This window comes from Dipodomys ordii, unplaced genomic scaffold (genome assembly GCF_000151885.1).
Source record: "Dipodomys ordii isolate 6190 unplaced genomic scaffold, Dord_2.0 Scaffold79, whole genome shotgun sequence".
Classification (NCBI taxonomy): domain Eukaryota; kingdom Metazoa; phylum Chordata; class Mammalia; order Rodentia; family Heteromyidae; genus Dipodomys; species Dipodomys ordii.
In genome coordinates, this window is record NW_012267295.1 from 565,334 (window position 1) to 579,350 (window position 14,017).

Below are 14,017 nucleotides of genomic sequence, written 5' to 3' on the forward strand. Positions count from 1 at the left end.
CGGACCCCCCCCCCAAAAAAAAAAAAAGAAATCTCTACTCCAGTGCCTATATCACATAAGAAGAGATACACAGATACACAACTACAATTGACAAATTTCCAAAGACTTGAAGTTCCGGGAAGTGATGGTGTAATGGAGTGGCTGTAATAGCTCTGCTTCAGTGACCCTTTCTAACCTTCAGGGCCTTCCTTGGAGTGAAATTAGAAAATACTCAGTCGCTCTTTCAACTTAGTAAGAGCCTCTGCCCCAGGAACCGCTGTTGTGGACAGAAGCTTGTTCTGGTGTCACAACTCCTTCAGCAGCCCTTCTTTCGCTTTCATGAAAGCTTCACGAACATCCTTGGTGTGTAGTGACACAGAAACACAAGAACAGATTTGGGGGCTACTTTGGCAAGAAGCATAGCAGAGTCGTCCTCTAGTTTCTTTAGGGGTAGAAGTTGCCCTGAAGGAGCCTCTGAGTACAGTGGGCACAAAAGGAGTCAGCTCTGCCTTGGGATTAGTGATCTGCGGCTTGGCATTGGAGGGCTTTTTTTCTCAATCACGATTGCTCTTATATTACTTGCCTTGTTCACTGAGTCCAGTTAGGTGAGGCACTAATAAAGAACTCTGGGTTTGGTGGCAGTACAAAAGGAGGTGGTCTTGGCATGGGAGGGGGTACTTGTATCTGAGGAGGAGGATCAGGTTGTGGCTGACCCTGCCACCATGAAGAAGCAGTTAGGGGGTGTCCTCAGAATGAGAACCCTTTCTTCTATTCTTGTAAAACTGCTTCATTTTCTTCAAAACTTACTCAACTTCCCATTCTTAGGGATTTCTTGACCTGCCATTCAAAGCATCATAAGCTTAAAGAGGTGTCAGCTTCTTCATCACATTCTGTTTCTTCCTTGATTTTCCAGGTATTTTTTCTGCTCAGTCTTGTCTTACTCACTGTCATCTCTGTGCCTCACTTTCTCTGTCTCCTCTATCAATGTCGTTGTCATTAGTACTGTCCTCATGCTGATCTTGACCCATGTGCTCAGGATAGTCAACCTTCCCATGCTGAAAGCGTCATCTTCATGACCTGAGCAAGTTCGGGGTTTACAACATGTCTTCCTCTTCATGTCTTCTTCTTGCCTATAATGGGAAGGAAGATCTAGAGCATACTTTTTTTTTTTTTTTGGTCAGTCATGGGGCTTGAACTCTGGGCCCTGAATACTGTCCCTCAGCTCTTCATCTCAAGGCTACTGCTCTACCACTTGAGCCACAGCGCCACTTTCAGTTTTCTGAATGGTTTATTGGAGATAAGAGTCTCATGGACTTTTCTGCCCAGGCTGGTTTTGAACTGTGATCCTCCTATCTCAGCCTCCTGAGTAGTTAGAATTACATGCGTGAGTCACTGGCGCCTGGTACTACATCTTTAAGACTTGGCAAGGAGGTGGACCACATAGAAGACAGGAAGTTTTCTGCCAGGGGCAAGTGTAGAACACCATCCTCAAGAAGAGGGAGAATAGGAAGCACTGGGTCAGAGGACCATAGGCTGAGGTTTTCTTAATGATGGAGCACAGCTGGGCACAAAAAAAGTGGACTGACCTAGGTCAAGGTGACAGAGGGAGCATGAAGCATATATGGCAAAGGCATACTCCTTCCACATGCTGAACTTTTTTTTGGGGGGGGGGTCCGGTTGTGGTGCCTGAACTCTGGGCCTGGGCGCTGTCCCTCAGCTCTTCAGCTCAAGGCTAGCGCTCTACCACTTGAGCCACAGTGCCACTTCCGACTTCAGGCATGCAAGGCAAGTGCTCTACCACTGAGCCACTTTCTCAGCCCTGCTGAACACTCGTGACAGCACCAAAATACTGCCTGTGTCGGCCCTCTTCTGTTCATATTCTAACTTGCTTAGTTCTTTGTAAATATCTTAAGTGTCTGGATTCTTTTTTCATAAAGTTGTAGAATACATTTACAGGTTTCATGTAGCTTTTTATGCTTGTCTTTCAATACTTTCTCATTTAACTCTTAACGTCATTTCATCCAATATTTTTATATCTTAGGTGTTTAGGATCTATGCACTATTTTCTGCTCTTTAATTCTCTTTTCCAAGCTTCCTTTGAAGCTTTATCATAAATTTTCTTCTTAGTAGATGATGCTGATATAGTTGGGGGCAGGGGGGCGGGGAGAACTACCTGCTGGCTCCTAGGCTTTGAGAAGCTGGGTGGATTTCTAGCCTTACTGTCAACCACTGGCCATTACCATCTTGAAACTTTGTTGCTGTTTGTTTGTGTCTTGTCCTGGTGCACATGTGGAGGTGGTTAATTTAGTGCTTAGTATCACAAAGGATTTAGGTCTCTCCATCTTGTCATCTTTCTGTTCCCAACAGATTGATTTGTTTTCAGGACTGTCTCCTTGGTATAAGATGGCTACTACAGACCTTGTACTCACAGGATGAGGGAGATGGCCTTCTCTCTCTTATCCCCCCCCCCTTTTTTTTTTTTGGTTGGTTGGGGGCTTGACCTCTGGGCTTGGGCACTGTCCCTCAGCTCTTCAGCTCAAGTTGAGCGCTCTGCCACTTGAGCTACCGCGCCACTTCCAGTTTTCTGGTGGTTTATTGGAGATAGGAGTCTCACAGGCTGGCTTTGAACCCTGATCCTCAGATCTCAGCCTCCTGAGTAGCTAGGATTACAGGTGTTAGCCACCAGCACCCGGCTTCTTATCCCTTTTTAAGGGGACAAAAACTAGTCAGGTGCAGGTAACTCACGCCTGTAATCCTAGCTATGCAGGAGGAGGCTGAGATCTGAGGATTGCAGTTCAAAGCCAGCCTAGGCAGAAAAGTCCATGAGACTCTTATTTCCAATTAACCACCAGAAAACTGGAAGTGGCGCTGTGGCTCAAGTGGTAGAGCACTAGCCTTGAGCTGAAGAGCTCAGGAATAGCACCCAAGCCCTGAGTTCAAGACCCATGACCTGCCAAAAAACAAGGTTGGGGGACAAAACTTTTGCATAAGACCCCTTTTCCTCAGACCTTCCTGCCAAGAATACTTGATGCTCCCATTCCTATGTTGGTACCATGAACTTAGATTCACACCAAGGTTAGGGAGAGCCTAAAGCTCAAATCTTAGAATAGCTGGCTGTTGGGACCTTCAAAAATGGATGCCACCGACAAACTGACCACACTCTATGCTGTTGTGTTGAGGATAAGGCCTTCTGTCCTTAGGTGCTCTGTGGCACAGACAGAAGTGGATAGTTCAGAGCTATTGGAAGTGATTCTTAACTGTCCTTGTTTATTCCAGGCCTAGAGATTTTTGCTTTCCCAGCAAGGATATCCGTGTGCATGGTAAACATTAACTGATTGACACCCTAAAGGATCTTAGTCTTCTGAAAAGAGGACAAAGCTCTCAAATGACTTGGCTTACTGTGCTATTTGTCTCTGAGATTCAAGCACTGCAGCTCTGTCCCGGAACTAGGAGCTCCCCTCTGGTTCCTTATCCATATCACCTAAGCTATATCACCTGTACAATAGGGATGTTAAAAACACCTGCCAGGTGTATGAGTAAACTGTGTGTCCATTGTTGCTGCTGTCTTGACAGGGAAGGTATGTGAGCTGCACTATTGTTGGCATTCTAGAAACTTGAGCTTCCTCAGGTGTAACCATTTTGGTAACACATTGATTTTTTTTTTTTTTTTGTAGAGTCAGGAGCAAGTGGTTGGTTAGCTAATTACTTATTTCCCAGAAGAATAAAGAAGGTATATCTCTCCTTAGTAGGGCCACATGTGGTTGAGTTTTATGACCACGATTGTTGCTGGTAGAGCACGTTTTCTATGCTGACAGGATGAGTACTTGCAGCAGCCACATCACAGGGACAACAGAGATGTGCCCCACATTGAGAAAACCTGACCATATAAGGAGGAGTACCGCCATTACGGGATAATGTCTCACTTAGCAGAAATTTGTGGCAGGTTTCCTAGTACATTTAAAATAGAATTCATGTATAAAAATAATATTTGCATACAGAAGCCCATACTTTCTGAGAAAGGAAAAAATATAGTTGTATTGGGCATTTGAGTAAGTAGATCAAAAATAAAAATCTTATAAATGTAAGAGCTAGAAGCCAAATTCCACTTTTAATTCTAAAAGGTTTGTATATATCTACTCCCTTAACCTTCTCCTCCTACTCCAGATTTCCACAGCAAAAATAAAACGGGACAGATCTGCAGGAAGCATATAATAGCAGAGAAGAAATGAGTGGCAGAGTGGGTGGACACCAGAGACACTAGAGGCAGGGCTGGGTGTCACTCCCTGGTGTTGCCACTGTGTACTAGAAGGCCACTTGCCTTGGCCCAGCATGTTCTTCCATTTTATTTTAGATCATTCATGAGGCCTGGCCTTAAGCATGCCTCTGGCTCCTTCCCCTGGTATGGCCAGTGAATGGCAGTGAGAGATGGACCAGCCTATCCTGCCACCACAGACTCCTTCAACCACAATGGATGAAGGGAAGGCCTGATGGGGGGGCGAATCTGGGATACTGACTGACATGCCTGGCTTCTTCCTTTCAGAAATGCTCCCACTGCCAGGAGGCCGGTGCCACCCTGGGCTGCTACAACAAAGGCTGCTCCTTCCGATACCATTACCCGTGTGCCATTGATGCAGGTAAGCTGGTATTTATACCCATCCAGAGCATCAAAGGGGTGTGCAAATTGGTCAGTCCCTTCCATATATACCTCCTGACCCTTTCCTATTATAAATTCTCAAAGAATTCACAGAAGATAATACAAAGGAGTAAAATGGGGTAATTTTTAAATGACCGCTTTATTCATCTAATTTCATATGTGATTTGCCCATTTAAGTCCACAGTACATCACCCCAACAGATTATAGAATACTTTTCATCACCTTACTAAAGAAAATTCCCAACCCAGGCAACAGTGGCTCACGCCTGTAATCCTAGCTACTCAGGAGGCTGAGGTCTGAGGATCACAGTTCAAAGAAAAGTCCCCATGAAACTCTTTATCTCCAAATTAACCCACTCAAAAACAAAAAGTGGAACTATGGTTCAAGTGGTGGAGCACTAGCCTTGAGCACAAAGAGGCTCAGGGATAACTCCCAGGCCCTGAGTTCAAGCCCCACAACTGTGGGGGTGGGAGGAGAGAGAGAGAGAGAGAAATTCCCAGTACCATCATTCACCTTCATTCCCTTGCCTCTGTTCCTGACAACCACCAATCCATATTGTCAACCACCAATCCATATTGCATCTCTGTGGATTTGAATATGTTGAGCATGTTACATAAATAGAATCATATAATATGTTGCCTTTTAAGACTGGATTTTTTTCTTAGCGAACTGTTACTAAAGTTTGTTCATATTGCATTGTGTTTTAATATATCATTTGAATTCATCACTATTATGAAGGATAAACTATGTTTTATTAATCCATTTATCAGTTGATAGACGTTTGGGTTGTTTCTACTTTTTCCATTATTATGAAAATGCTGCTATGGTACATTTACATACAAGTCTTTGCATGGGCATATGTTTTCATGTCTCTTGGATATATAGCCAGGAGAGGAATTGTTGAGTTGGATGGTAATGTCATATAACATTTTGAGGCTTTGCCAGACCAGTTTCTAGAATAGAAATGCTGCTTTATAATCCCACCAGTGCAGTGTATTATGGTTCCAGTTTTTCAGCATCTTTGCTAACCTTATCTGTTGTCATCAGCATTGTATTGTTATCAACATCCCAGTGATTGTGAAATGACAACTTGCAGTTTTGAATTGTATCTCCGTGATCACTGATGATGTTGAGCCTCTTTTTATGTGCTTACTACCTGGTCTATACCTTCTTTGGAAAAGTGTCTAGTCAAATTCTTTGCCCATTGGGTTATTTAATCATTTTATTGTTGTTTTAATTTTTTTTTCTGGATTCCAGCCTCTTATTTGAAATATTTTCTTCCATTGTGTGAGTTTTCTTTTGAATGTATGTCTATGTGTAATACTGGGATTTTGAACCAGCCCTTTTTTTGTTAGTCGTGGGGCTTGAACTCTGGGCCTGGGCGCTGACCTGAGCTCTTCAGTTCAAGGTAAGCGCTACCACTTGAGCCATAGTACCACTTCCAGTAAGTCTCATGGATTTTTCTGCCTGGGCTGGCAGATCCTGATCCTCAGATCTCAGCCTCCTGCCTAGCTAGGATTACAAGCGTGAGCCACCAGGGTCAAACCATCCCTCTTTGCTTTAGTTATTTATTAGATAAGGTTTCACATTTGCCTAGGGCTGGTTTCAAAATGTGATCACAAGTATATGCCATAATACCTGGCTTATTGATTGAGGTAGGGGGTCTTACTTTTTTGCCCAGGCTGGCCTTAAACTACTATATACTTCCTGATTTCTGCTTCCTTGGCACAGATTACAGGAATACAACCATAACCATCTCCCTTCACTATTTTGTTGGTGTTCTCCAAAGCACAGAAAAGTTTACTTTTGCAGAAATCCAGTTTACCTATTTTCTTGCTTTGGTTATCAGTGTTTTTATGACAACTAAAGAAACCATTGCCTAATCCAGTCAAGATCTAAGCCAGCCCAGGCAGGAAAGCAATAAACTACCCCCCCAAAAAAGCAAGAAGTGGAACTGTGGCTCAAGTGGTAGAGTGTTAACTTTGGGCACAAGAAACTCAGCTCTCAGGGCTGGGAAGGTGGCTCAATGGTAGAGCCCTTGCCTTGCATGCATGAGGCCCTGGATTCGATTCCTCAGCACCACATAAGCAAAAAGGAAAAAACCTGGAAGTGGTGCTGTGGCTCAAGTGGTAGAGTGCTAGCCTTGAGCTGAAGAGCTGAGAGGCAGCACCCAGGCCCAGAGTTCAGGCCCCAGGACCGGATCCAAAAAAAAAAAAAAAATTGAAGGAACTCAGCTACCAGGCCCTGAGTTCAAGCCCCAGATTGGTGCATGCATGAATGTACGCGCGCGCACACACACACACATACACACACAGAGATATCTATGCTTTCCCTAAGATTTTAAAGTTGCAACTGTGATTTGAGGTCTTTGATCCATTTTTAATTAATATTTGCTTGTTTTATAAAGTAGGAATCCACATGTGTATATCATTGTCCTGCTCTCTCCTCATTGAATGGTCTTGGCACCTTAGTTGAAAATAATGGAGCTGTTTCTGACCCTCTTTGGTAATCTACTGTCTTGGTATCTGTAGCTTTGTAGTAAGTTCTTTTGTTGTTGTTGCTGGTTTTTTGTTTGTTTTTTTTTTTTCGGTAGTGGAGCTTGAACTCTGGGCTTGGGCACTGTCCCTGCGCTCTTCAACTCAAGATGAGCGCTCTACCACTTGACCCACAGCACCACTTCTGGTTTTCGAGTGGTTTATTGGAGATAAGAGTCTCATGGACTTCTGCCCAGGCTGGCTGTGAACCGTGATGCTCAGATCTCAGCCTCCTGAGTAGCTAGGATTACAGGCATGAGCCACCAGCGCCCAGCTCAGAATCAGGAGTTTTTATACCGTTAATGAGCATACAGAAATACAATAAGTTAACTCCCTACCACCAACCACCAACCCTGTATGGAAGATTGAACTCAGAGCCTTATACTTGCCAGGCAAGCACTTTACCACTTTAGTCAAACAACCTTCTTTTGCTTTTAGTGTTTTGTTTTGTTTTTTCAGATAGGGTCTCATCCTCTTGCCTGGGCTGGCCTTGAACTGTGATCCTTCTTGCTCTACCTACTCATAGCTGTAATTATAAATATGTACCACTATAGCCAGCATCTGGATTTGTTTATATTAATCTTGTATCTTTTTGCTCAACTTACTGATTAGTTGTAATCATTTGTAGTGAATTCCTATATCTGAAATATTGTGACATCTGTGAATAGAGGTAGTTTGGCTTCTTCCTCACTGATGAAGCCTTTTCTACCCCCTTCTCTTGGACCGAGTTTTGCTATATAGCCTAGTTTGCCTTAATGCTCAGCTATTCCTCTAACTCTGCCTTCCTCTCAATTGCTGGGATTATAAGCATGTACCATCACTCCCAACTCCTTTTTTTTTTTTTAATATCAGTCATAGGGCTTGAACTTGGGGCCTGAGAGCTGTCCTTGAGCTCTTTTGCTCAAGGCTAGTGCTCTACCACTTTGAGCCATAGCACCACTTTTGGTTTTCTGGTGGCTAATTGAAGACAGGCCCTCCTGCCTGGGCTGGCTTTGAACTGTGATTCTCAGATCTCAGCCTGCTGAGTAGCTAGAATTACAGGTATGAGCCACCAGTGCTAGCCCAGATTTTTTTTTTTTTTTTTTGAGACAGGTCTCCCTATGTAGCCCAGGATGGCTTAAAATGTGTAGCACTACATTTGGATTGGGAGGGGGTTGTTTTTGTTTTTGTTTCTGTTTTGCCAAAATGCCCTGTAAAAATTGCTCCAGTAAATATTGAATAGAGGGGCTGGGAAGGTGGCTCAGTGGTAGAGCGCTTGCCTTGCATGCCTGAGGCCCTGGGTTTGATTCCTCAGCACCACATAAGCAAAAATTTAAAAAAGGCAGAAGTGGCGCTGTGGCTCAAGTGGTAGAGCGCTAGCTAGCCTTGAGTTGAAGAGCTGAGGGACAGTGCCCAGGCCCAGAGTTCAGGCCCCACAACCAGACCCAAAAAAATAAAATAAAATAAATATATAGAGAGAGAAAGAGAGAGAGAGAATACATTTCTTTTTGGACAATGTCATCTCTTTCCTTGTTCTTTCCCAGTTTTTCTCTCCTATCCCTACCCACAAGTACTATAGTTCATTTCCAACTTAGTGTCTAGTGAGTAATACTGTTGCATTTATTTACCCTTTGTCCCTCCATTTCTATGCCTCTCCTTACCTTCCCCCCAAAATATAAATGAACAAAAAGCAAAAATAGCAAAAAAGAAAAAAAAACTTTCCATTTCCTGGAATTCCTTTTGGTAAATATTATTTTGTATGATCAGATGCACATACGCATTGTACCTTAACTGTTCCTCTCCTAAGAGTGCCCTCCTGTGGTCTCACTGTGTGTAAATGCCTAGGATCCTGTATAATTTACCATGTCCCAGTGAATTTTAGATCTAGCTTCCGCATATGAGAGAAAACATGCACCATTGTCTCTGAACCTGGTTTACTTCACTTAACATGATTTTTTTTTTTGTTCATCCATTTCCCTGCAGATGTCATATATTCTTTCTGATAGCCATGTAAAATTCCATTGTATATAGGTACTAATGTTTTGGATCCACTTATCTATTGTGGGGCATCTGGACTGTTTCCACAACTGTGCTGTTATGAATAGTGCAGCAAGTGTCTCTATGATATGGGTGTGCAAGTGTCTCTATGATATCCTGGCTTGTGGTGATCACAGTGGTATGGCTGGGTCATAGGGAAGATCTATGTTTAGTTTTTTTGAGGAACTTCCAGACTGCTGTCCAGTGTAGTTGTGCTAGTTTACATTCCTAACAACAGTGCAATAGGATTCCTTTTTCCCCACTTCCCCACCAACACTTGTTTGAATTCATGATGTTGGCCACTCTAACTGGCTAGAGTTAGATAGAATCTCAGAGATGTTTTGATTTGTATTTCCTTTATGGCTAGGGATGATGAACATTTCTTCATATATTTTTTTGCCACTCTTGACTCTTCTGAGAATTCTTTCCTTGGCTCCTTTGCCCATTTAGTAATTGGTTTATTAGCTTTCAAAGGGGTTAATTTCTTGGGCTCCTTGTATATTTTGGATATTTGACCTTTGTGGGATATATTGATGGTAAAGATCTTCTCCCCAGTGTGTTGACTGTCATTCTAGTTTAGTAATCCCTCCTTGTCAAATAAGAGCCAGCAATCGATTTTCTTTTTTTCTTTTTTTGATCTGTTGTAGGGCTGGAACTCAGAGCCTGGGCACTATCCCCTGAGCTATTTTTGCTCAGAACTAGCACTGCCACTTTAAGCCACAGTGCCACTTTGAATTTTCTGGTGGTTGATTGGAGATAACACAAACTTTCCTGCCCTGGCTGGCTTAGAACCTCGATCTTCAGATTTCAGCCTCTGAGGGGGCTGGGAAGGTGGCTCAGTGGTAGAGTGCTTGCCTTGCAATGCATGAGGCCCTTGGTTCGATTCCTCAGCCCCACATAAGCAAAAAGAAAAAAGCCGGAAGTGGCACTGTGGCTCAAGTGGTAGAGCACTAGTCTTGAGCTGAAGAGCTGAGGGACAGTGCCCAGGCCCAGAGTTCAGGCCCCACGACCAGACCCAAAAAAAAACAAAACAAAACAGATTTCAGCCTCTGAGTAGCTAAGATTACAGATGTGATTCACTAGTCCCTGGCAAGAGCTGGTGTTCTTTTCTTTTCGCTAACCCTACATAATAAGAAGTTGGCTATCCATGGGTATTCTTTTTTTGGGGGGGTAGGTCTTCAGTCATGGGGCTTGAACTCAAGGTCTGGGTGCTTTCCCTGAGCTTTTTTTGCTCAAGGCTAGTGCTCTACCTCATTGAGCCACAATACCACTTCCAGTTTTTGCGTGGTTAATTGGAGATAAGCATTTCATGGGGACTTTTCTGCCCAGGCTGGTTTTGAACCGTGATCCTCAGATTTCAGCCCCCTGAGTAGCTAGGATTTCAGGCATGAGCCACCAGTGCCCAGCTATCATAGGTATTCTTGAAACAGTAGAGGGAGTCCCAGTTTGTAGAGTGTTGTGAAGTGTTTGTCCTGAAGGGTTGTGTGTAAAATAGTAACAGCCAGTCTAGTGCTCCTACTACTTACTCCATGCTGCTTTTTTCTGCACACCAAGCAGTTCTCCAGTGCGTGCCAACTGGGTAGCCTACAGTTTAACTCAGCTCATCTGAACTATGGGTTCACTACCCCCACTTCATACACCAGTCTCAGTCTCCAGCTGGTGACTTGTGCCTTTGAATAACCACATATAAATCAAGGTTCTCAGGACCCCTCCTCAGATTTCATTAATGTGCCAGAGCTGTTTACAGAACTCCAGGAAACATTTTACTTTCATTTATTATGATAGACACTTGAATAGGAGAGCTATTACAGGTAAGTAGAAGGAGTCCGGGAGCTTCCAAGTACTACCAGATGTACAGCATCCAAGGACCTCCACATGTCCACCAGCCTGAAAGCCCTCCCAATGCTCTCACAGCTCAGAAACTTTCATAGGGGATTTATCACGCATGTGCAGTTGAACGACTCCCCCTTCTGCAGAAAATGGGCAGGTCTGAAAGTTCTAAGATCCTAATCATGGCTCAGTTCTTCTGGTGAACAGCCCCTTCCAAAGCCACTGAATCACCTCATTACCTGACTCTCATTAGGTGACAGATGATGCTCCTGTTACCTGGAAGGTATGAGGGCTTAGGAACTCTGTGAGGAACCTGGGGAAAGGCCAAATGTTTACATTTTCCTAGCACCCACCTGTATTTCAAGAAATTACAAGCGTTTTAGGAGCTCTGTGCCAGGAACTGGGACTTAAAGCCCAAGATAGATAATTCTTATTGTAGTATCACAAGGGGCACTACATTTCGTCTGTTGCAGTAGACATAGTTGCAGTATTTAAGGTGCTGAAAGAAGAAAGTCTGTGAAGGAAAAGACTGTCTCAGGTCTGACTCAGAGCATCAAAATCTTGGGAAAGCCAGTGGCTCATGCCTGTAATCCTAGTTATTCAGGAGGCTGAGATAGGAAGATCAAGGTTTGAAGTAAGCCCAGTCCAATAAGACTCTTGTCTCCAATGAACACCAGAAAAGCCAGGAATGGATCCATGGCTCAAGTGGTAGAGTGCTAGCTTTGAGCAAAGAAAAAGTTCAAGGACAGCTTCCAGGCCCAGAGTTCAAGCCCCAGGACTCACTAAATAAGTAAGAAAGTGGTTGTATGTGAATGTGCCAAAGGACAGTGGGATGGCCGGGGCACTGTTGGCCAGCCAGCCTTGATACCTTGGAGTCCTTGGGCTTTAGACTGTCCCTTCCATCCTCCTCCTCTTGCCCCAAGGATTTCCTAATTGTCTGAGCTCATTCACCCTGGGTCACGGTCTGGCATGTTCTGTACTATGGAAATTAAGTCTTCTCTTAGTAGCCAATGCTTGCTTTTTCTTTTCATTGTGTAGCCCCTAGTTACACCAGGTGTTTGGCTTCCTTCTCTTGAAGCTTCCTGTTTTTAAATGAAGAGTCTTAAGTGTTGTTTGGGGTGATTATTTTGAATGGGCAGTATTGTCATAATTAGCTTTCCAAGTCAGTGGCTAGGTAAGCAATGGTTTCCACATTGGGGCTCTATTGAGAAACATTAGGATGCACACTCAGGTCTAACCTCGTCCTACCTGAGCATAGCCCTGTCAGCAGCAAGGGCCCACTGTGAATGTGACCATCTGCTTCCCATGCCCAGCTGCCTCCTGGGATAGATTCTCAAGGGATGAGAACTTGCCATGGAGGTGGGAATGCTCTACATTTGTGTGCTCGTACAGCAGCCAGAGCCAGAGATGACCACTGGGGCACTCACAGGACTAATGGGACTAAGGGGAAAAAAACTTTTCTTGACAGTTCTGAGGTTTGAACTCAGAGCCTGTACTTGATTGGCAGGTGCACTCTGACTTGAGCCATGCCTCTAGCCCTCTTTCAGTTATTTTTCATAGAACCTTGTGGTTTTTTGCCTGGGTTAGCCTCAGACTTTAATCCTTCTGACTGCTCAGTTGGGAATCAGGCATGTTTACAGCACACTGTGGCTTGTTCTTTGAAATAGGATCTTGTTAACTCCCCTTCCCCTTGGGCTAGCCTCACATCGCAATCCTCCAATCTCTGTGGAGGCCTCCCACATAGCTAGGATTAGAAGTATAAGCCACCACTCCTGGCCTGGATTTTTTTTTTTAACTTAAAGTGTCTTTGTGTGACTTGTACCTGGATAACACAGACTTAGAGTCTACCCTGATCAAACCAGGTAGTATGGTTGCAGTTCTTAGGAAAGGACCAAGGTGGTGGGGACATCTCTCCTCTAATGAAAGCTTGCCAGACCATCTCTCTATTCCAGCCAGAAGCCAGTCATGTTTGCCTACCCTGTTAACCTGGCAACATCCCTTAATGGAAGATGGTGGTGAGAGGGAGGTTTGAGCTAGGTTGAGACAAGGCTGTTGGCCCCAGACGTGCACTCTGCCCTTCTGAGTGCAGAGTTGGAACCATAGAAGCAGCTTCAGACATGAAGGCGATCTGGCCCTGACATCTGTCACCAGTGATGGCCAGGGTTGATTGTGCTGATAGAACTAAATAGACTGTTTCTTCTTTATCCTTCACTGCCCCATGTGTGTCTTTCCCAAAGCTGTGTATTCAGTTGAAGAAGAGAAACTTCCTTGGTAGAGAGGAGGGCTGTTCTTTGGTTACAGGTAGCTTCAGTCTTCTGCTAGAAGTTCTAAACATGCTCTGATGAAGCATCACAAGAAGGCCACATCATGAGCAGTACAGTGTTTGTTTATTCATTTATTCGCTTATTTGCATGAAAGTGAGTTGTGTGCTTACCCATATGTGCACGCTCATTTGCACATGCCCAGGTGCCAGTCCTGGGGCTTGAACACTCAGCCTGGGTGTTGGCTTTGAGGGCTTTTTGCACAAGGCTGGTGTTCTATCACTTGAGCCACAGCTCTTCTCCAGCTTTTTGCTGGAGTCTCACTGACTTTCTTGCTGGAACTGGCTTCAAACTGTGATCTTCCGATCTCAGCCTCTTGAATAACTAGGCTTACAGATGTGATCACCAACACCTGACCCATATCAATCTTTTTAATAACCCAAGTTGCCAGGACCACCCAGAAGCTTGCTTCTCAAAAATTCGTATATCTTACATCTAGGAAAAATATTTGACTGACTTTCTAGCTATAATCATGATAATCCTTGGGTTTAAGCAATCTTCTGTTCAGTCGAGTAAGGAACGATGTAACTTTTTTGGGGGGAGGGGGGTCCGATCATGGGGCCTGAACTCTGAGCCTGGGCGTTGTCCCTCAGCCTTTCAGCTCAAGGCTAGTGCTCTACCACTTGAGCCACAGCGCCACTTCCGGCTTTTTTTCTTTTTGCTTATGTGGTGCTGAGGAATCG

General features: G+C 44.1%; 1 protein-coding gene across 3 annotated transcripts in view; it reads left to right on the top strand.

Annotated features, from left to right (window-relative positions):
- The window catches only part of Tcf20 (transcription factor 20 (AR1)), a 63,678-nt gene that overhangs the window by 30,388 nt on the left and 19,273 nt on the right, over positions 1–14,017 (top strand). For all 3 annotated transcript variants that reach the window (XM_013024922.1, XM_013024920.1, XM_013024921.1), the window contains exon 2: positions 4,520–4,613. In XM_013024922.1, the coding sequence (XP_012880376.1) occupies positions 4,520–4,613 (94 nt within the window). The remainder of the gene's footprint in view (positions 1–4,519; positions 4,614–14,017) is intronic.